This window comes from Glycine max, chromosome 6, assembly GCF_000004515.6.
Source record: "Glycine max cultivar Williams 82 chromosome 6, Glycine_max_v4.0, whole genome shotgun sequence".
Lineage (NCBI taxonomy): Eukaryota > Viridiplantae > Streptophyta > Magnoliopsida > Fabales > Fabaceae > Glycine > Glycine max.
This window is the reverse complement of record NC_038242.2, coordinates 49829523-49850968: the sequence shown is the minus strand read 5'-3', so window position 1 is coordinate 49850968 and position 21446 is coordinate 49829523. Positions and strand designations below refer to the sequence as shown.

General features: G+C 29.7%; 3 protein-coding genes across 3 annotated transcripts; 2 read left to right on the top strand and 1 right to left on the bottom strand.

Annotated features, from left to right (window-relative positions):
* The first annotated feature begins 2544 nt into the window (after nt 1–2544).
* On the top strand, nt 2545–7908 carry LOC100816503 (probable pectinesterase/pectinesterase inhibitor 47). Its single transcript, XM_003527488.5, has 3 exons — nt 2545–3282; nt 6191–6548; nt 7020–7908. Exons 1-3 carry the CDS (start codon nt 2605–2607, stop codon nt 7712–7714), a joined length of 1731 nt encoding a protein of 576 aa, XP_003527536.3. The 5' UTR covers nt 2545–2604; the 3' UTR covers nt 7715–7908.
* Nucleotides 7909–8158: 250 nt separating this feature from the next.
* LOC100811152 (putative pectinesterase/pectinesterase inhibitor 24) lies at nt 8159–11493 on the bottom strand. Its single transcript, XM_003526313.4, has 3 exons — nt 10754–11493; nt 9485–9985; nt 8159–8980 (listed from the first exon to the last, which is right to left on the bottom strand). Exons 1-3 carry the CDS (start codon nt 11301–11303, stop codon nt 8304–8306), a joined length of 1728 nt encoding a protein of 575 aa, XP_003526361.1. The 5' UTR covers nt 11304–11493; the 3' UTR covers nt 8159–8303.
* Nucleotides 11494–18457: 6964 nt separating this feature from the next.
* On the top strand, nt 18458–21446 carry LOC100810084 (probable basic-leucine zipper transcription factor J). Its single transcript, XM_003526311.5, has 3 exons — nt 18458–18753; nt 19413–19686; nt 19821–21446. The coding sequence occupies exons 1-3, from the start codon at nt 18473–18475 to the stop codon at nt 21444–21446; spliced, it is 2181 nt and encodes a 726-aa protein (XP_003526359.2). The 5' UTR covers nt 18458–18472.

Here is a 21446-nt window from a genome sequence, read left to right as displayed (position 1 = left end):
CTAAAATATGTCTAAAACACATTAATGTCTAATGTTTCAAAATATGTCTAAAACACGTTGAGTTAAGCTTGATGAACTTCATTCTTATACCTCGTATCTAACCATCTCAACCTTCTTCAAAGTGATTCAACATGTTTTAGACATATTGATATAATATGTTTATGACTCATTGATATATATTTTTTTCCATATTTATCTCCTTGAATGGGTAAGTGTGGTCTTCCTTGAAACAAACGAATATAAAGAAAGTCATATATATAAGATGATAACTCAAGTAAAAAGTTAAGAAGGTGTTTGGTTTAGTTGTTTTTTGTTTTCATTTTAACTGAAAATAGAAAATGATGATGAAAATATGTTTAGTTGAATTTCTGTTTTCATTTTCAATGAAAATATTTTTTCAAATGAACCAAAAACTGGAAACAATAAAATTTCATTTTTAGTGTTTTCAATTGAAATCAGAAAATCTTATTTTGGGTAAAATAAAAACGTGGTGACAAGGAATGTAATTTAAGGAATATAATTTTAAGCAAATCTAAAAATACATTTTTTTTAAAAATGCATTTTTAATGTTTTTATTTCTTAAAAACAGAAAATAAGAAGTTAAACCAAACATATTTTTAGAATTCTAATATTTTAAAAATGAAAACAGTTCTAAAAAAATAAAAACAAAAAATAAAAATACAATCCTAAGTTGCAACCTAAGTTTGCAAGATAAAAGTTGGCTAAGCAGCTGAACTATCACTGACGTCATATCTTAAGCTTCAACTTTTATATATGATTTGATAGTTTTTTTAACTAACTCTACCTAATAAGGACTGTGTTTAAAATTGCTTTTAAGTGTCCATGATATATATATGCCATCATTCTATTTTGTTTGGAGCTCTAGTACATATATGTATATATCCACATAATGATTAATAACTAAATCCTTGTTTAACTGACTGTTGAATATCTACAAAGCAGCTGTCACATCTGTGTTAGATGAATTACTCGTTTAATATTTTCTAGATTCTACTATTACAACCACTATCACAAGCATTTAATCGTTATTTTATAAACAAAAATTAGAGAGAATGATGCCTCAGTTTAAGTTATATTTAGACTCATTCCAAAAAGATGAGTATGAGTTTGAATTTGCGATTTAATAGATAAGAAATTCTATCTTACTTTACTCAATCAATTTCTTAGAATTCATAAATATTCTCCTTCCAGACTGAATTAATTGACGTTTAGTATTAAAAAAATTAAACATGTTTTTGGTTAGCGTAAGTTTTGTATTTTTCTAACTTATGGTTTCTATTATTTTTAGTGCTTATAAGTTTATGTTTTTTTTTTTAAATTTTAGTCCCTCTAAAATATTTTATTTATTTTTAATTATTCTAAATTTATATTTTTTAATTTTAATTCTTATAAACACAAACTTATGAGAATTACAAATAAAAATAATTAAAGAGATTAAAATTGAAACAAACAAAAATTTATAAAAACAAAAAATGAACGAAAAAAACTTATAGGACCACAAATAAAAAATGTTAACTTACAAAGAAAAAAACATATTTAATAAAAAAATATCGATTGACGTTTAAGTTTTTAATGAAATATTTAATTTTTTAATTATAATTTTCTCTCCTAAGAAATTTTAATTTAAAAATTCTTGATAATTCTATTATGAAAATTTTAAAAGAGTAAAATATTTTAGTAAAATTGAGTTTTCTTAATTTATATATAAAACTTTAAATATCACTCATTTTTTTAAAATTAATTACCTTAACATCTACCTAAATAGATACACAAATCCGTATCTTTGTGAGAGATCTCAAACTCATATATTCTAGATTTCACCACACGTTTTTCAAGTTATATGTTTACTATATTCATTACTGAACCTGGAAAAACACAAACACAGGAAGGACAGACAAGAAAAAAAAATAAACAAAGAGATAATTCAAGAAATTAAAATTGATGATATTATTCCTTATTGTTGTACCAAATGGTAATAATTGCAAGGGTAGAAAACCAACAAACATGTAGTAATTAGTACCTCATCACTACTAGAAGTACCAACCAATGCATCATCTCTATGGCAACCTTAATTAACATTAGTTCAAACCTTTCCTTGCACGTTCCTTTGTTCTGCAATATGCATTCATTGTATAACCATATCCACACACACCCCCACCGACACACCCCACACCATGTACTATTTCTCTACTTTTAATAATTCCTTACGCGCATTTATGCTTCCTAGCTCTCTCAATCTCAACTCATAAATTGTTATATAGTCCAAAAATTACTGTGACAAAATAGAAAAATGTTACGTCAACACTAAATATGTTACTTGACACTAGAGAGGAAAAAGAAAAGAAAAAAAATATGAATAAATAATATACATAAATCTAATTCAATTGATGGGATATAATGCATGAGATGATGTAACTCTTTGGTACCTATTTTTAATTCTTATGAAATAATAATAAAAAAACACAATCATTTTTCCTCAACTTCACCCCTCACGGCCTATAAATGCTCATCAAGCCAAAACATATATTCACAGACACAAATCACAAACCCCATTTCCAACCCCACATTGAACCTAAAAAAGCAATGTCACCTCCACCATTTTCCCCCCCTCTCTCTATTTCCCTTCTCTTTGTCTTCCTGTTAGCACCATTACTCTTAGCTCAATCTCCACCTTCTCCTTCTCCTTCTTCTTCTTCTTCTTCTTCTGTTGCCTGCAAAGGCACACTATATCCAAAACTCTGCCGTTCCATTCTCTCAGCCATTCGTTCATCCCCTTCAGACCCTTATGGCTATGGCAAGTTCTCCATAAAACAAAGCCTCAAACAGGCAAGAAAACTAGCCAAAGTCTTTGAGGACTTTCTCCAACGCCACCAAAAATCACCTTCCCTCAACCATGCTGAGACTGCATCACTTGGTGACTGCAGAGACCTAAACCAGCTCAATGTGGACTACTTGGCGTCCATATCCGAGGAGCTCAAATCCGCAAGCTCCTCAGACTCCGAACTCATCGAGAAAATCGAGAGCTACCTCAGTGCCGTGGCCACCAACCACTACACTTGCTATGATGGGTTGGTTGTGACCAAAAGCAACATTGCCAATGCACTTGCCGTGCCACTCAAGGATGTGACACAGTTGTATAGTGTGTCACTTGGGTTGGTCACTGAGGCTCTTGACAAAAACCTAAGGAGGAATAAGACCCGCAAGCATGGTCTCCCCACCAAGACCTTCAAGGTTAGGCAACCACTAGAGAAGCTCATCAAGGTAATTAATTTAATCAACCCATTTTTTTTTTCTCTTCACTTGTGGATTTTGCATTGGTGTGTTACTTCTGATGATTGCTATGTTTTTTCTGACTACTATTTTGGTGAGTATGGTATGTGAAATTATTGTATGATGTGACATTGTTATTATCATCCCTTGTCTAAGTCTAAGGTCAATTTTCATGTGGCATGTACTGACAATTTTATTAACTCTTTCTTAAATGAAAAAAGTGGTCATGCTCACATGAATATTAGTCAAATCTAAAGATACTGATGATTTTAAATGAGATATAAAGTTAACTTGCTGTCAATGAAAGAAGGAATAAGTTATAGATTCAAAATTTTTTATTAACAAAAATGAATAAAATGAATAATTAATATTTGTCAATAAAATAAAAAAAATTTAATGATTTCAAATTATATAATAAATTTTCTCTTTTAACACTATTTTTTAAATAATATTCTTTCTATTGGTTAAATTCGTGTGAATTTAACTAGTTTTGAGAATGAAATTCACATAAGTTTTACCCAAAAGAAGAGAGTATATAAGGTTTAAAATTATGATTGTGGTTAGAACGGTCTTTTCATCGTAATTTTTAATATTATGAGAAATTATAAACAAATACAACCAATATACTACAATTACGATCACGATAATTGTAGTCACAAACCGTTTAGTGAAACATTGAAAGAGAGTACGTTGGAAAAAGAGTTTGTGTCTATGTTCTAATGTTATGACTAGGTTAGCATCACTGATTTACTTTTATTTGCATGGGAGACGGACATATCTTCAATGGGTTTTTCGTCCATTCAGTCATCTGAACCAAGCGCAGAAAACATGATTCATTGAATGGTTTAATTGATTTTAGTTTATGCTTGATTTTGTCCATTTCTTTTATTTCCTCTCATAGTTCTTTGTCTGCTTTATCATAAAGAGTTTGACTTTTTTCTTTTTTAAAGTAAATCTCTTCAAGTATGTTTTGCCCACTTCTATTCCAGAATGAAATCTTTACTACTTTTTACTTTTTGGTACATACGGTTTCTTTACAACATGGATATTAAACACTAAAAAACATATATTTTTTTTTTAAATTTTTCTTATGTGATGACTATTATATATCTAAGAACAAGAAAACATACAACTTGATATCAAATAATAATAAAAAAATTTGATCGATTTAAATTGCCATAACATGTCCACGTTGCTTGTTGGTGGAGTCAGGACTCAGAAGTTTATTCTTTTCGTAAGACAAAATTAACTTCCTCCATACAGATTTCAATAGCTGTTATACACGTTTGGTTGTGTAACAACTTTTGTCTTAAAAGTATCTCCGTTGTTCTATATCTATTGATGTTAAGAATCATTTAATAGGAAAACATTACTATATTTAGATAAAATATCTTTATTTAATATTTTGATAAATTACTATTGAAACAATTATTAAATAGAGTATAAATGAATCATTATCATAGTAATTGATAGATTACTATTTTTATAATTGTTAAATAGGGATATAGTTGAAAAGTACTTAATAATATTCTGGATTTTTAAAATATCAATAATTAAAAATAAAAAAGACTAGAACATTAGTAGATATTAAACAGGGGTAGAATATAACAAGCTTTAAAATAAAAGTGAAAAACTAGTTTGCAAGGGAACAAAAAATTGAGAATTTGAGTAGGATGTGTCTCTCTAATGTCAAGTGGGGAAGGGAAGGATAACCCCCTTTTTTTTTAGTTTAATTCATACCTTTCGTTTCTATTTCTTCACCCTTTCTATTATTCTGTCTTGTTATCTCTAAAACTTTCAATCATTAATAGTCCACTATTATAAACTATATTTTTCTCAAAATTTTAATGAGAAGTTCTATTTCTAGGGTAATTCAAGATTAATCCTCTGTTCTCTTCATATTTGACGTCATTATAATATACTTATCTAGTTTCTTATATCACATGGAGATGGGGTGAAAGATTCGACTTACATAAACAAAATAACTTGACTTAGCTAGTTTCAACTTCTAAGATGACCTGCTTTACTTAGATTAAAAAGCAATGATAGGTCAAGTCAACCACATTAAATGGGTTGACCTAGTACGCTCTGTTTTCCTCTGTTTTAACGTGAACGCCTTAACATAATGTAACAACTTTATGATCAATCACGTGAAGTCTTGTTTGCTTATGCCATTGGCACCCTTCCATACACGTGTCATATACCTTTAAACTTCTTCATGCCATTATATATACCATGTATTAATGAGAACTTGTCTACATTTTGCTGATCAATTCATGAGCAATGATTCTTAGATTTTACAAATTTTCATAAATGACAAAAAAATTATTCATACTTATATCATGTTTCTTAGCTTTTTTTTAGTATCATAAAACGTATAAGATTCTTTTCAATTATTGTCTTAGCTTTCATACCAAGTTTGCTTAGAAACAAATGTGCCAGTGCCCATTATTTAGCTAGAGTTTATATATAAGGAACTTGAAAACAAAGTTATTCAAAGGCATATTCAATAATATCATTTCAAGAATAAATGTATCAGAAAGAAATGGAACATTTCATATATATCATGAGCTTTCCTTTATGCCTGTCAAACAATCATGAATGCTACAACATATATAAATACATAAAAATACAAGAGCATATAATTCAATCATATGGCCTTAGTATTTAGTAAGAAACAATAAAGTTTTATTATGATAATTTATGCATGAATGTGGTCTTGGTGTTATTTAATGCAATAATTTATGAGAATATAATTCAATCATGTGGCCTTAGTATTTGGTAAGAAGCAATGAAGTTAATTTTGAGAATTTATGCATGAATTTTGTCTTGGTGTTACTTAATCAGAGTTACATTTGATTATATATAAGGTAAAAATTGAAATATTATTTTGTTGCAGCTTCTTCGCACAAAGTATAGTTGCGCCAAATTATCCAATTGTACTAGTAGAACTGAAAGGATTCTTAAAGAAAGTGGAAGTCAAGGAATTTTATTGTACGACTTTGTGATTGTGAGCCATTATGGAATAGACAACTACACTTCCATTGGAGATGCTATTGCTGCTGCACCCAATAATACAAAGCCTGAAGATGGATATTTCCTTGTGTATGTTAGGGAGGGACTCTATGAGGAATATGTAGTTATTCCCAAAGAAAAGAAGAATATATTGCTAGTTGGAGATGGTATTAACAAGACTATCATCACAGGGAACCATAGTGTCATAGATGGTTGGACTACTTTCAATTCTTCCACCTTTGGTAAGTACTTTGTTCTTTCTAACTGTTCTCATTTGTGAAGGCAAGTTTTTACTAAGAAAAACCATTCTTGAGATTTCACTTAACACCAAAAGTTTTAACATTAATTATATGGAAGATTCTTCTGCTGAATAGTTTACTAATGTGTAAAAATAGAGTAAAGAGTCTTTGCACTTATTGTTAAAATGTTTTTACATTGTTATTCAATTACAAATTGTCATGGTAAATTTGTTGACTTTTATAGTAACCACTTAAAAAAGTTATACCAAATATGATTTCTGATTAATTGGTTGTGTAAATTTTTTTATAATAGTACATATAAATTAGACTCTAAAGTATAACTAGAAATCTTCAACTCATCATTTATTCTTTGACAAAAGCTTTAATAGTGTATAATTAGTCGGTTACATTAATCATTGTTCTTGTTAAAAAATTGCTGAACCAATACCTTATTTGATTTTGTGTTGAATGCAGCTGTTTCTGGAGAAAGATTTATAGCAGTGGATGTTACATTCAGAAACACAGCTGGACCCGAAAAGCACCAAGCAGTGGCAGTGAGGAACAATGCTGATCTCTCCACATTCTACCGTTGCAGTTTTGAAGGATATCAAGACACACTCTATGTTCACTCCTTGAGGCAATTCTATAGGGAATGTGAAATCTATGGAACTGTGGACTTCATTTTCGGCAATGCAGCTGTGGTCTTCCAGGGTTGCAAAATCTATGCCAGAAAACCATTGCCAAACCAGAAGAATGCTGTCACAGCACAAGGAAGAACTGATCCAAATCAAAACACTGGCATTTCGATCCAAAACTGCAGCATTGATGCTGCACCGGACTTGGTCGCGGACTTGAATTCCACGATGAGTTTCTTAGGCCGTCCATGGAAGGTGTATTCGAGGACTGTCTATCTGCAGTCATACATTGGAAATGTAATTCAACCTGCTGGGTGGCTAGAGTGGAATGGAACAGTTGGATTAGACACTCTCTTTTATGGTGAATTCAACAACTATGGACCTGGTTCTAACACTAGCAATAGAGTAACATGGCCTGGTTACTCTCTGTTGAATGCTACTCAAGCTTGGAACTTCACAGTCCTTAATTTTACATTGGGAAATACTTGGCTTCCTGACACAGATATACCTTACACTGAAGGACTACTAAGATAGACAGCTGAAAGCTTAAATTGAAAAAAATAAATTTGATTCATTATTTGTTAGATGTAATGTAACTACATGATTTTCCTTTTAAAGGAATAGCATCCAAAAGGGATGAGAGGCATTGATGTTCTTATGAAAATTCAAGTCTTAATAAGAATATGTACAAGTTTGCAGAAATAATATGCTTTAAAGCAATTAGGAAAGTTGGTCCAAAATGATTCTGATATCCCGATGTAATTTGCATGCTTGTCCCCAACAAGTAACAACAACAAGAGTAGTAGTCTTATTCCACTAAGTGAAGTTGGCTACATGAATTACACGATTATGACATCATTGGACTCCGTTAAAAATTAGATTAAGATCCCTTTTATTCAAAATGCTAGTCTCCTAGTGAAACAAAATTATGAGAAAGAGACAAAGATTGGTGCAAACCATGTATGAAGAAAAAAAGAATAGTCAAATCAAAAGAATCATTATACAATGTCAAATTAATAATACAAATCAAGAAGATCATGGGAAAGAAAGAAAAAATAAAAAAAGTACAAACAATTTTCACTGAGGGAGCTTTGCAAATTGCATTAGCATATTATGGCTGTTGTCATAGATCAGACTTAAATGGAGCACCTGATGCAGAAATCCATTTATCTCCTTGTAGAAAAGCCTTAATAGTAAACTTGCTGGCTTGTTTACTAGTAATGGTTCTCAAACCCTTCCACTTCACCCTATTCTTTGTTGAAGCACCTGGTCCAACATTCTGAAATTCAGCATAGAAAATGGTGTCTGGTGCTGAGTTCCCGGTCCACGGCAACCAGCCTTTGGGGCTCACAAAGCCATCCATCCTTGATCTCATGTACACTGTGGTTGAGTAGTTCTTCCAGGGTCTTCCAAGGTATGTCTGGACAGAACTCAAGTTTCCAAAGGGTGAAATGTTGCAATGTTGAATGGAGATTCCAGTGTTCATGTTAGGGTCAGTTTTTCCCTGAGCTGTGATTGTGTTCTGCTGGCCATGCATAGGTAGCTTTGGCCTAATGTTGCAGTTTTGGATCACAACCGCAGAATTGCCGAAAATGAAATCAACAGTGCCATAGATGTTGCATTCTCTGTAAAATTGGCGGTTGGAATGAGCATAGAGAGTGTCCTGATATGCATCAATGTGACATCTATAGTAAACTGCTTGATCTGCACTAGTCATTAGTGCCACTGCTTGATGCTTCTGTGGACCAGCTGTGTTGCGAAAACCCATATCTCTAGCTATGAAATTCCTTCCAAATACAGCTGACACCCCCAACAAATCAAGATGAAAATATGTCCAAGTTATCTAAACAGTATTTATGAAAAACATGCCCTAAATTTTATGCCTAATCAGTTTAAGAGTTTAGTTTTCATGCACGGTTGTCAACCAATCAGAAATCTTAGTTATGACTATTGAAGTAGTTATTATGAAAGTCAACAAATATACTATACATAACAATCTGGGATTTAATGACAGCGTATAAATTCTTTACACAGTCCTTGCGTTTTAAGTAAAAAAATTGGTTTAAATAAATTTAGTCTCCATTGTTTTTCTCAATTTTGATTTTGGTCTCTTTAAAAGCTTGGTTTTTAGTCCCTATATTTTGTTGGTCACTGCCATCATGTATACATTTTGGATTTGGTTCCTAAACCAGGGGTCAATTCTGTAGAAGAAATAAACTATATGGACTCAATACCAAAACTGAGAAAAACTATAGGGAAAAAACATTGTATTTAAACCTAAAATTAATTAATATAGTTACATACCAAATGTTGCTGTTGAAAATGTTGGTGTTCCATCCACAAAGTTACGGCTGCCAGATACAATAGTAGAAGTCATACCATCACCAATGATCATCACATTCCATTTGGTCTTCTCTACCCTCACATTTTCATAGTAAACCCCTCTCTTCACATAGATCACAGTCCTCTTGTTACTATTATTAGGGACATGTTTAAGTGCATCAGAAATTTTTTTATATTTCCCACTGCCATCTTTGGCCACAACAATGTGAGCTTTTTCCCTCAAATCCTCTGTTAGAAGCAGCTTCCTATCTTTTGAATGAAGCCATTCTGGTGCCTCATTCTGATGAGGTAAACTCAGTAAGCGCCTCAAGTTCAGCGTGGTTGCAGCCTTGCTGATCCAGGTTATGATGGCAAGACTGTTACTAGTGAACTGTGTAGAATTTCTAAGATAGCTTACTACACTAGACTTAATTGCTTCTTTTGCATCTTCAAAGCCTTCAATGCAAGTCTGCTGATATGTACCTATTTCAGCACACAAGGAAACAAATTATACACTTATTATTATCAAGCAAAAGGGACACAATTATGCACCTTAGCTCTAAGTAATCTAATTTGGAGAATTGATATTGAAATCAGATTGGAGTAGTTCTAGCAGCTTGTTTTTATTTTTCAGGCAAATAAATCAGCTAGCTACCCTTTGCATGCTCCAATTCCAGTAACAAGGGTAAAAAGATATTGAAAACTTTTAACAAGGATTACAAATGGAACATAAGAAATAAATTTATAGCTTGGCCAATTTTTATTATTATTATTATTTTTATGTTAGTTGACGGGGAATGCAAACTAAGAAATAACAAAAACTAGTTATAGGCTAACACCACATTAGATTCTATTTTAAAACAAACTGACATTAAGAAAAGTTGGTTAAGAATTAAGTTAGGCAATGTTTTAAAACCAATTGACATTAAGAAAGGTTGGTTAGTAATTAAGTAAGGCAATGTTTTAAAACTAATTGGCATCAAGGAAAGTTAGTCAGCAATTAAGTTAGGAGATGTGAAGCTTTCCTACATTTCATTACTCATTTTTTGTACACTACCCCTCCACCCTCACCTTTTATGGTAAAAGAAACTCAAATTTGAATTATTCTCTTCTCTTCTTACCATGAAAGGTGTTTGGGCAGTATAAAAAAATATGGGGTGTGAAAACATCATAGTTACTTGCCAAAAATTAACTTGGACGCATGTCTATAAGTATTGACTATACCATATATGCTTGTAATTAATATAGTACCTGCAGCACTTAACCATGTTTTAAGATCCTCAAAAACATCAAGAACTGAAGACTTTTCCCCTGATGTCAAAGAGCTATTCAGATGGTCAACCGCAAGACCCAAAAGCTCCTTGCAATTTTTCAAACCCTCCTTAGTCCTTCCATCCATCAACTTCAACCCTTTGAAAACCCCATCAAGATGATGATCACTGAAATACTCAACAGCTTTGGACACTTCAGATAAGGCCAACTTCATTGACAAGATGAACAGCTCCTCAGGCTGAACCTGCCTTGAGTCCACAACAGAACCAAGGCTGCTATAGCATGAGTCCTTGTACAAGGTCACATCACAAACAGCCCTCAGTGAACTTGTCACAGTGTGAGCATCATTGGCATCTTGTGAGTTGTCATGAGTGGTGCTTACAATGCCAAATATAGCAGCAAATATAACACCTGCTAGGACTATTGAGGAGAGGCCTATGATTGTGATTCTCTTTCTGGTTTTCCTCCTTGCCTCCAGCACCATTTGCTCATGCTCATCAACTTTCCCGTAGGATTTTAAGGAAGACATGCTCAAGGCTTTGTGCTACTTTGTGTCCTCAAGGTTGTTGAAGTGGGAATGGGAAGTAACAGGTTTTTCAAAGTGTATATATACACATACACAACATATTCCGAAGGAGCACTGGCATCACACCTCTGATGGGTTCTCCCTTCCTAATAATGTTTTTTCTATTAACAATGTTAGAACTCAAAAACTTATGTAAGAGTTCCAACTCAATATCACTCACATAATTACTTGTTGATATATAAATTTTATAATATATAATAAAAAATTAATATTTAATTTTCTTTGGTGTAATTATAGAGATAATAATTTTAGATCACCTAATAATTTTTCTTATCACAAAAGAAATTAGTTTCTTGTACCACGCATCCCTTCTAATTTATATTTTATTATTGATTGAAATTTATAGAAAATTTTAAAATTAAAAAATAAATTCATTAAATAAAATTTGTGATTTAATCAATTATATAGTGTGTTAAAAAGTCTTGTAAGAAAATGTATTCTTATCACTTGTTTAAGATAATGTATGTGTATAATCTAAAAAAAAAAGATAATGTATGTGTATAAGGAAGAGTTTGGTAGCACGCGACACCTTTAATACGTGCAAGACACTCATAACCCCATATTGTATTTACATGTTTAAATGGAGTGCTTGACATGTTAGAGCGTGTTGCATCATAATTGGTTGACCAGCTTAATTTTTATTTATTTATTTATTATTACGTCAATGAAAAATGACTCAAGAACTTTACATATTTATTTTTTGAATTAATATTGAAATAATTTTGAAAAACTTCAACTAAGAAAAAAAATTCAAACCAACACAACCTTTTTAAAGAGATAGGAAGAAAAAAAGAGTGTAAAAAAGTTTAAAAAAAATTAGTGTTATTAAAGTTAATATACTTTGTGTATGTAATCTTTAAAGATATTATCTATTACATATTATTATTATATATAGAAACAAGGTTTTACTTTCAAAAGATTTATGTCACCTGATAGTACTACATTTATTCTTTTCCTAGTTCTTTTATGCTTTGATTATTTCATAAATTTTAATTACAACAGCTTGTGTTGACAGTGGAAATCTTATCCAAAAGTCTACCATATGCTACAAAAGTAAACTTATTAGACGCATAGATATCCTTCCACACTATAGAACACAGATCAACGGTAGACTAATGGCACGTTGTTAAAATACATAATAGTTATGTAAAAAAAATACAAAATAGTAGAAGACTAAATGATAAATGTTTAAAAAAATATTTTAGTTAATTTTTAAAATTTTCTTATTAACTAAAAAATTTATTTGACTGTTTAATAAATATTTTTAAAAAATAATTTTTAATATTTCTTTACGTTAACTTTTAATTTTTTTATAATTATTTCTTTTTTATCCTTAAATATATTTATTAGATTTTATTTATAATTTTTTTTATTTAAGATAAAATTTTATAATTTTTATCTTTTATATAATTTTATATTTTTTAATTACCTCAACAAACAGATAATTTGACTTTGATAATTGTTTATAAAGATGTAGAAGTGAATGCTATATGTTGTGTGCAAGTCCACCTATCTACCTATGGACAATTTGGCCGAATTATCAACTCACCTAGTTAAAAAATGACATTTGTGAACCAATTTATATAATTCATATATAAATTGTTAACTAATTATAACTTTTAAAGTTTCTTTGTTTTTAATTCCAAAATTAACCATCCTCCCTTTTTATTCGTTTTCTCAGCATCAAAATATACTTCGAAATGCCACAATAACTAATTCAGCATTAAGGTTGACAGCCACAGAAGAGTCTTTCGTGGCCGATAAGAAAAGTTTTGCTTATAGAGAATTTTTGTAAATTTTATGATTTATTACTAATTCAAGACGATGTCTAATTTGTACCATGGGAAGTTTTGTTAGTAAAATAACATCGTCATGATATAAGTTTATAAAAATAATATTATAACTAATGTTTCATAAATAATATATATCAAAATTATGAAACAATTTAATATTAATATTTTGTTATTACTAATATTGTAGTATTATTATTTCTACTTTAAAATATATATGATGTATTTATAATAATAATAATAATATTATTATTATTATTATATTTATTGTAATATTAATATTAATATTTTGTAGTTTTAGATTAATAATATTATGATATCACTATACTAGTATTACTACTTCTAAATTTATAATCTTTAAATTTAAAAGAGTGAATTACACTTTTAGTCCATCAAATTAAAATATTATAATTGTGTAATTTTGTTTTATTTGTCAAACTTTTGTCAATTTTAAAAGACAAATGATGTGTTGTGTGATGAAATGTGATAGATACATAGCATGATATCCAAACATATGCTGAAGTGTCACTTATATGCTAATATAACATTGTCATGGTAAGTGACATGACATGTAAAACTTAGAAAAGAAATCTAGAAAGTTTAATGGGACCAAAATTGCACAAGAATTATATGATTTTATTAATTAATTTACCAGAATAAATAATTATATAATTTAGTAAATAATATTAAATTTAACTTAAATTGTTATCAAGTTTTAAAAATTACTCTTTACATCAATGAGACATACTACTAACAAGGAGGGAGTAATACATAATGTTGCCAATAAACTAATAAATTTTAAGACTATATGTTAATATAAATAACACTACTAATTAATTAATATTAATAAATGTAATGTAGTTAATATTAATATTTAATAGTATATATTTATTATTACCAAATATATTCATATGTAATAAATATATGCTAGCTTATATTTATTAATATTAATTATTAATATATAATAATGTTAACTACAAATAAACTATAAATTGAATGTAATTAAATACTGATAAATATTAAATATACATTAATATTAATATTAAATATTACTACATAAAATTAATAAATATCAACTAAATGTTTTCAAATTAATATTAATATTAATATTTTAATGTTAAAATTTTAAATTAATAATTATCAATGAGTATATATTAATAATATTTTATAGAAAATATATTGGGATGATATTTAAATATATTATAAGAAATTTGATTGTATTTATATGATAAAAATATAATTTTTTAGTGAAATATAGAAAAAAATATTACATCTTTAATAATATTTTATTTCAGTCATTAAAAATATGCAAAACATAAAGTAAAGAAGTTAAAACAACACAAATTTATAAAAGAAAAAAACATCTAAAACAAAGTTATTAACTTATAATGAAGATATATTATATTAAAAGGTATATGCTATTATCTTGTTGGTCTATTCAGAAAAAAAATATTGTTGGTCTTATAATATTATATTATTTATTATTAATAAATATATGTGCAATTTTTGTCCACATTTAAGTTGTATTTATACTATAATTTTTATTCATATATTTATGTGGAAAACGAGTGAGTATTTCATTAATAAATTTCACAATAAATTAATGATACAAAGGAAAACAATTGTAATTTTAAAATAGTTATTTATTTCTTATAATTAAGAAAAAAACACTTATTTTTTTTATATAAATAAGAGCGAGAGGTGGTTAGTTATATTTAATTAAGAATGCAAACTAGTTATATACAATAACAACAACACAACAACATTTCATTAACTAAAAAATGAACAAAAAAAATGAAAAAGTTTGGGGAATATAGGGAAAGAAACTTAAACATGAGAAACACAAGTTCAACATGTGTTTATTTTATCATACAGTAAAGTATTATCTTTACTTGAGCATTGCATAAAATAAATATTTATTTGTATATACTTAAATTTTATAATAAATAAATATTTTTAATATATTAATTATATCATAATTAAATTTCTAAATAAATTAATATATTTGAATGTATATATATATATATATATATATATATATATATATATATATATATATATATATATATATACATATATTATTTTAGATTTAAAATCGAAAATTTAAATTGTAATAAAATACTATTCTTAATTAAATTTTGACAATTTCTTCTAAGAAAATATATAAATTTAATTTAGAAATCTACAAATATGAGAATAGATTGAAAAATAAGTGATTAATTATTAAGATAAACTATATATTTAAATAATGATAAAGGAAGAATAGCTTAAAAGGAAATGTTAACAATACTATTTTTGATATTCTCTTTGTAATACTCTTTCTACGGTTTGACTAAATTTATTAAAAATCATAATTTTGGTGGATTTCACTTTTTATTTTAGAGAGAAACATTAAATGAAAATTAAAATCCATCAAAATTTATGATTTCAAGTAAATTTTAGTCAATCATAAACATAATGTTATGAAGAGAACTCCAAATAAGATTTCACTAGCATTTCTTTATTTTTAAATAATTGTTCTATGATATTTGAGCCAAAGAAACCATTAATCCTTCAAGATTGAAAGATTTATTTAAGTAAATTAATTTCTCTTAACAAATATTTTACCTTTGCATCTCTAACCACATGCTTAAAGAGCATGATTATTTTTCAACTAGACCACACATCATGTTTGTTAGTTATATATGATTGATATAAATTATTTTGATTAGTTGTAAGAATAATATGTGAAATGTATGTCTCAAAAGAGAAAAAAAGAGAGAATATTGATAATACTTCTTTGAAAGAATATGGAGAATGAGAGTCTTTTACACTCTTCAAATTATTTAATTAATTTAATTTAATTTAAATTATAAAATAGATAGACATCCCTTACTTTATTATTTATTTTATAAATATATTAAATTTATAGAAAATAATTAATGCTTAAAATATAAACATCCTATAAAAAAGAATATAATCAATGTTGGTTGTTTAAAAAAATGATTACTTTTTGAAAAGTATAGAAAATACATTGATCATATCTTTAACTGCCCAAATTTAATATAATTAAATTGAATTCTTTTATGGAAAATGAAAAAAAAAACAGATAAAAGAAGAAAGTTATTAGTTTTATTCTAAGAATGTCAAACCCCTTACTTTAAATTTAGTTTTAGTTTTTTTTTTTTGACAACTCACTGAAAGAGCATATTAGATTGACGCTTGTTGTATATCATCATAGATGAAATAGTTCTCACATTATTTCATTTATTCTAGATGAAACTCACAATTATTGAGAAAAAAAGATTTTATCGCTTATTTTTATTTGATTTTGAATCAAGATTATTTCTTATAAAAAAATAAATGTGTAATTATGTGCAAAAAAAACATATCACCCATATCTTTAAGTACTACTTAGCTAGCAAGCATATTTAATTTGTTTTCTCAAAGTTTTTAACATCCAAACTCTGGTACTCATGTTTTTTTAATCAAAATGAATTTCATTATAGTTAATTAGCACCTTAGCACTAGGTAGTTAATTAACACCACTCATTTTAACCATGGTAGGGGTTAAAACTTAATTTTCTATAATTGTTTTTGCATTTTCTATATAAGTCTACTTTCTTGTGACAATGATGTCTATCTATTGTTTTGCTTAACCATTTCATTCTCAAGTACTGAACCATATACCCTTGTCCTCTCCTTTCAATTCTTCAATTGTTGTTGGTACGATTCAAACCTAGCTATGTTTTTCACCACTTTGCTTGATTTCTGGCCTCTTCCATTCTCCCTTTAGTATTTTATTATTTGCTTGATTCAGTTCAATTTGACAAGGAAGAATTGCAAAACTGTTATTTTTATTAAAAAAAACAATAAAATCATTTGCAATCATCCAAATTGCATATACGGCCATTTTCAACAGAAAAATTCATGTGGGAAACAGTTCTTACATTTTTCTGTGTATAATTTGTGTTTCATTCCATTTATCATTTCCATTTGTCTATGCTTTATGCTTTGGTTTACTACAAAAATTGTCTAGAGGTTAATTAAGTCTTTCTGCTTTTCTTTAGTTTCATTTTCATGTGTTTTTCCCCAATTGTTCCATCCCTAGCATCTCAGTGTAATTTTATTGTACCACACCCAATTTTATGAGTTTTGCATTAACCTAGGCATTGTGTTGCATCAGTCGGAAACACCATTGATAATGTTGACAAACATTTAACTAGTATCATGTAATTAATTTATGTAGACATTTGATCATAAAATTTCAGAGGAGGCTTTTGGATTCTTGGCAGATAAATTCCCAAATAAGAGTTTTTTTTGCAGATCTTTTATTAGCATGATGATCGATTTCTTTTTGGTTGAAAGCATAATCGATTTATATTATCCTTTTATTGTAGTGTTTTTTATTGTGCTTAAAAATTCATTTAAAATGTAAAGGAGTTGCAATATGTTTTCTGTTTAGAGAATTTAATTTCACATTTTCCTATTAAATTTGTATAAGGCCACTCTTAAAGTTCTCTGTCAAAATCTGTGCATCCATATTATTTACAGATACTATATTCATATTAGAAAATTATATAGCAATTTGTATAACATTTTTTTTATCTCTTTCAGAGTCACCCTCACATTTCTTTTTCTCGTCTTGGAGTCTCTTCTGCGTGATTTTTTTTTTTTTTTTTACAAAAATGATCTATAAAGAGAATTATTCCTCTACAATTAATATAAAAGTAAATAGTATATGCAATTGTCATTTAATCTGTAAAAAAAAAAAACATGTTAACTTTTACAATAATTATTTTAAAAAAAATTTGCTATAATTTTTCATTAGTTGATTGGGTAATTTTTTCACTGATAATATTAGTTATATGTTGTTTTTCAGGGTAATGAATTTGACAACACATAGATTCTCATTGTGTAAGAAATAAGAAGAATTATATTTTCTAAAATTTTATTCACATTTTTTCTTTATATGATGATTTTCTGGGGTTAAAAATATTTTTATTTTTATTTTTAATTTTCTTTCAAAATGAGTGTTTGAAATTTGATCTACTTACCACAATGCAAGGCTGATCATGTAATAAGCTTTTTTAATTTCTGTATATATTGTTTGACAGAAAAGTGAAAGAAAAGTCATCATCAAAAGCAATGGATTCTATGGATGATCACAACATGACTATTGATCTCTTGGACACTTCAATGAGAACCATTGAAGAAGAAGGAATGATTGAAGAAGAAGGAATGATTGAAGAAGAAGAAGATGAAGATGAAGAAGAAGAAGATGATGACGATGATGATAATGGACAAAAACAAGTGTTAACGATCGAGGAACTTGAAACGAGGATGTGGAGAGACCGGATGCTGCTGAGGAAACTTAAGGATGAGAGAAAGGAGAAAGAACAAGGGCAAACAGTGGAGATGATGAAGAAGAAGGCCTTGACTCGTGCACAAGACATTGTGCTGAAGAACATGCTCAAGATGATGGAGGTTTGTGATGTAAGGGGTTTTGTTTATGGCATAATTCCTGATAAGGGGAAGCCAGTGAGTGGTGCTTCTGATAACCTTCGTGGTTGGTGGAAGGAAAGGGTTAAGTTTGATCGTAATGGTCCTGCTGCAATGCTGAGGTAAAAACTTTTTTATATACACACACATCTAATAAAATTTTTTGACTCTAAAAAGTATTATCTTATTGGTGATAAAGTAAATTCTTATTAGACATTTTGTTTAAAAATATTTTACAGACAATATATGTAAGTTTTATAATTAAAAAACATATATTTGCCATTTTTGCATTTTTTTTATATAGTATGTTGAATTTTTATTTCTTCTAGATTAACATATAAATTCTTATTGTTGTTATTATAAGGAGATGTTATGAGTAAAAAATTTTGAACACATTATTCTAATAGCTTTATTGTTATTATAAGGAGTGTTGGAAGTAAAACTAACAATTTTTTGTGATTTTTCGATAAATTTTTACCAATAATTAAGAATGTGTTAAATAGTGCATCTTTCTCTTATTACAATAGATTCCGCTATTCACTGTTTGAAAGATTATTTGAGATAGTGTGAAAACTGTATGATTTACGTCAAGACACAATTTCAAGTAGTGTATATATATATATATATTTCTAAGTGTTCTTGGTGTAGTTCTTTGATCAGAATTAAAATTTTATCCCAACAATCTGTGCTAATCTTTAATGCAAATCTTTATTACACAAATTAATTGAAATTTATTTATTTACACTCTTTCCTTGCTTGTTTCATGGATTTGGTGTGCTAGGTATGATGAAGAAACTGGGTTTGACGACCTGCGTAATGAATTCAGTGGAGACCCATCATCAGCATACCGTTTGAGTGATCTCCCAGACACAACCCTAGGGTCACTCTTGTCATGTCTGATGCAGCACTGTGATCCCCCTCAGAGGAGGTACCCTCTAGACAAGAATGTTCCCCCACCCTGGTGGCCCACCGGGCTTGAGATCTGGTGGCCCGAGCTGGGCTTTGCTGTCGACCCAGGCCCACCTCCCTACAGGAAGCCCCATGACCTCAAGAAGGTGTGAAAGATGTGTTTTTTATTTTTTTTTATTTTTACATCGACAAATATTAATTATTAGTTATGGTTAATTTTAATTTTAAAAAAAATATTTATGTTTTTATTTTAATTTTATGGGTAAATATTAATTTTTAGGTATGGAAGCAGTGCGTGCTGACCGCAGTGATCAAGCACATCTCCCCTGACATCACCAAGATCAAAAACATGGTGCGGCTTTCGAGGACCCTTCAGGACAAGCTCACTGCCAAGGAGACTGCTATTTGGAGTGCTGTTGTGAAACGTGAAGAAACCCTTGCTAGAAGATTGCACCCTCATTTGTTCCCAGCCAAACCAATTATCAGAAGGCCTCATCATGCGATTCGTGGTTATGATATTGAAGGAAGTGGTGCTCGTGCTAGGAACTTTCTTGGGGGCCAAAGTAGTCATAACCCACCACCAACTTCCAATGTTGCTGCTCATAGTAATAATAGTATGCTTCTAGCAAGTGGAACTGCTAGAAGTTTTCTTGGTGGCCAAAGTAGTCATAATCCACAACCAACAAGCAATGTTGGTAATGGTGGTGCTAGAAATTTCTTTGGGGGGCAAAATTATCCACCACTTACTAGCAATGTTGATAGTGGTGATGGTAGAAGTTTTCTGGGAGGGCAAAATAATCCACCGCCAATAACTAGCAATGTGGCTAATGGTATTAACAATAATAATAGCATGGTTACAATGAACAATGGCATTGTTTTGCCACCAGATCATGGTGCTAATAAGAGAAAGGAAGTTCAAGGCATCACAATTCCTCATGATACCTATTCCTGCCATAGCTCTCAGTGCCCTTATCATGAAACCAGCTTTGGATTCAGTGACATGAATGTGAGGAACAATCATCAGCTGGCATGCATATACAATAATGGCAACAACAACAACAACAACATTGTGCAAGTGGTTGGTGGCGGTGGTGGAGGCTCAAGCTCTTCACAGCTTGGACCTGGAAACCCTAAAAACAATGTTAATGTGGCTCTTGGTCAATCTATGCACATTGCTGCACCAGTTGTGAATCAGACTCAGACTCAGAATCTTACTATTGGTCAACCTAGGCATAGTGCTGCACCAGCTGTGAATAATCAAAACCAGACTCTTAATGTGATCAGTGACAACAATAATTCTGGAGAAATAGGGTCAAATGGTTCGATGCACAACATGAATGTTGTTGTTCCTCTAGGAAACCAAAACCAGCAGCAGGTGCAAAATGTTCTTCAGCCTCAGGTGGTGGACAGCAACAATTTCTATGGTGGTGGAAGGGTTTCTTTGGACAAGAATAATAATAATCTCTTTGGCAACAACAGCATGAATATTAATAGTGTTCCTCCTCTTCTAGTATGCCAAAACATGCAGCAGGTGCAAAGTGTTCAGCCTCAGGTTATGGACAAGAATTTCTTTGTTGGTGGAAGGGTTTCTCTGGACAAGAATAATAATAATCTCTTTGACAACAACATGAACACTTTTCCCCTTCTAGGAAGCCAAAACATGCAGCAGGTGCAAAATGTTCATGAGCCTCAGGTTATGGACAAGAGTACTTTCTTTGGTGAAAGGGTTGGTGGTGGTTACAAGCTGAATAATGCTGATCAAGTGCATGGAGATTTTTCAACATCAACATCAATGGATCCTTCTTCCTATGATCAATGGGATGCAACTAATAATTCCCAATCTGATTTTATGGACTCTCCTTTGTTGGCAGCACCGAGCCAGGATTTCCTTTGGCTATACAATTAA

Coding starts and splice junctions, on each gene's coding strand:
- LOC100816503 (XM_003527488.5), top strand. CDS start 2,605: ATGTCACCTCCACCATTTTCCCCCCCTCTCTCTATTTCCCTTCTCTTT. Junction 3,283..6,190: donor CACTAGAGAAGCTCATCAAG/GTAATTAATTTA, acceptor ATTTTGTTGCAG/CTTCTTCGCACAAAGTATAG. Junction 6,549..7,019: donor TTTCAATTCTTCCACCTTTG/GTAAGTACTTTG, acceptor TGTTGAATGCAG/CTGTTTCTGGAGAAAGATTT.
- LOC100811152 (XM_003526313.4), bottom strand. CDS start 11,303: ATGTCTTCCTTAAAATCCTACGGGAAAGTTGATGAGCATGAGCAAATG. Junction 9,986..10,753: donor AACATGGTTAAGTGCTGCAG/GTACTATATTAA, acceptor GTGCTGAAATAG/GTACATATCAGCAGACTTGC. Junction 8,981..9,484: donor ATTTTCAACAGCAACATTTG/GTATGTAACTAT, acceptor TGGGGGTGTCAG/CTGTATTTGGAAGGAATTTC.
- LOC100810084 (XM_003526311.5), top strand. CDS start 18,473: ATGTGGAGAGACCGGATGCTGCTGAGGAAACTTAAGGATGAGAGAAAG. Junction 18,754..19,412: donor GGTCCTGCTGCAATGCTGAG/GTAAAAACTTTT, acceptor TTGGTGTGCTAG/GTATGATGAAGAAACTGGGT. Junction 19,687..19,820: donor AGCCCCATGACCTCAAGAAG/GTGTGAAAGATG, acceptor ATTAATTTTTAG/GTATGGAAGCAGTGCGTGCT.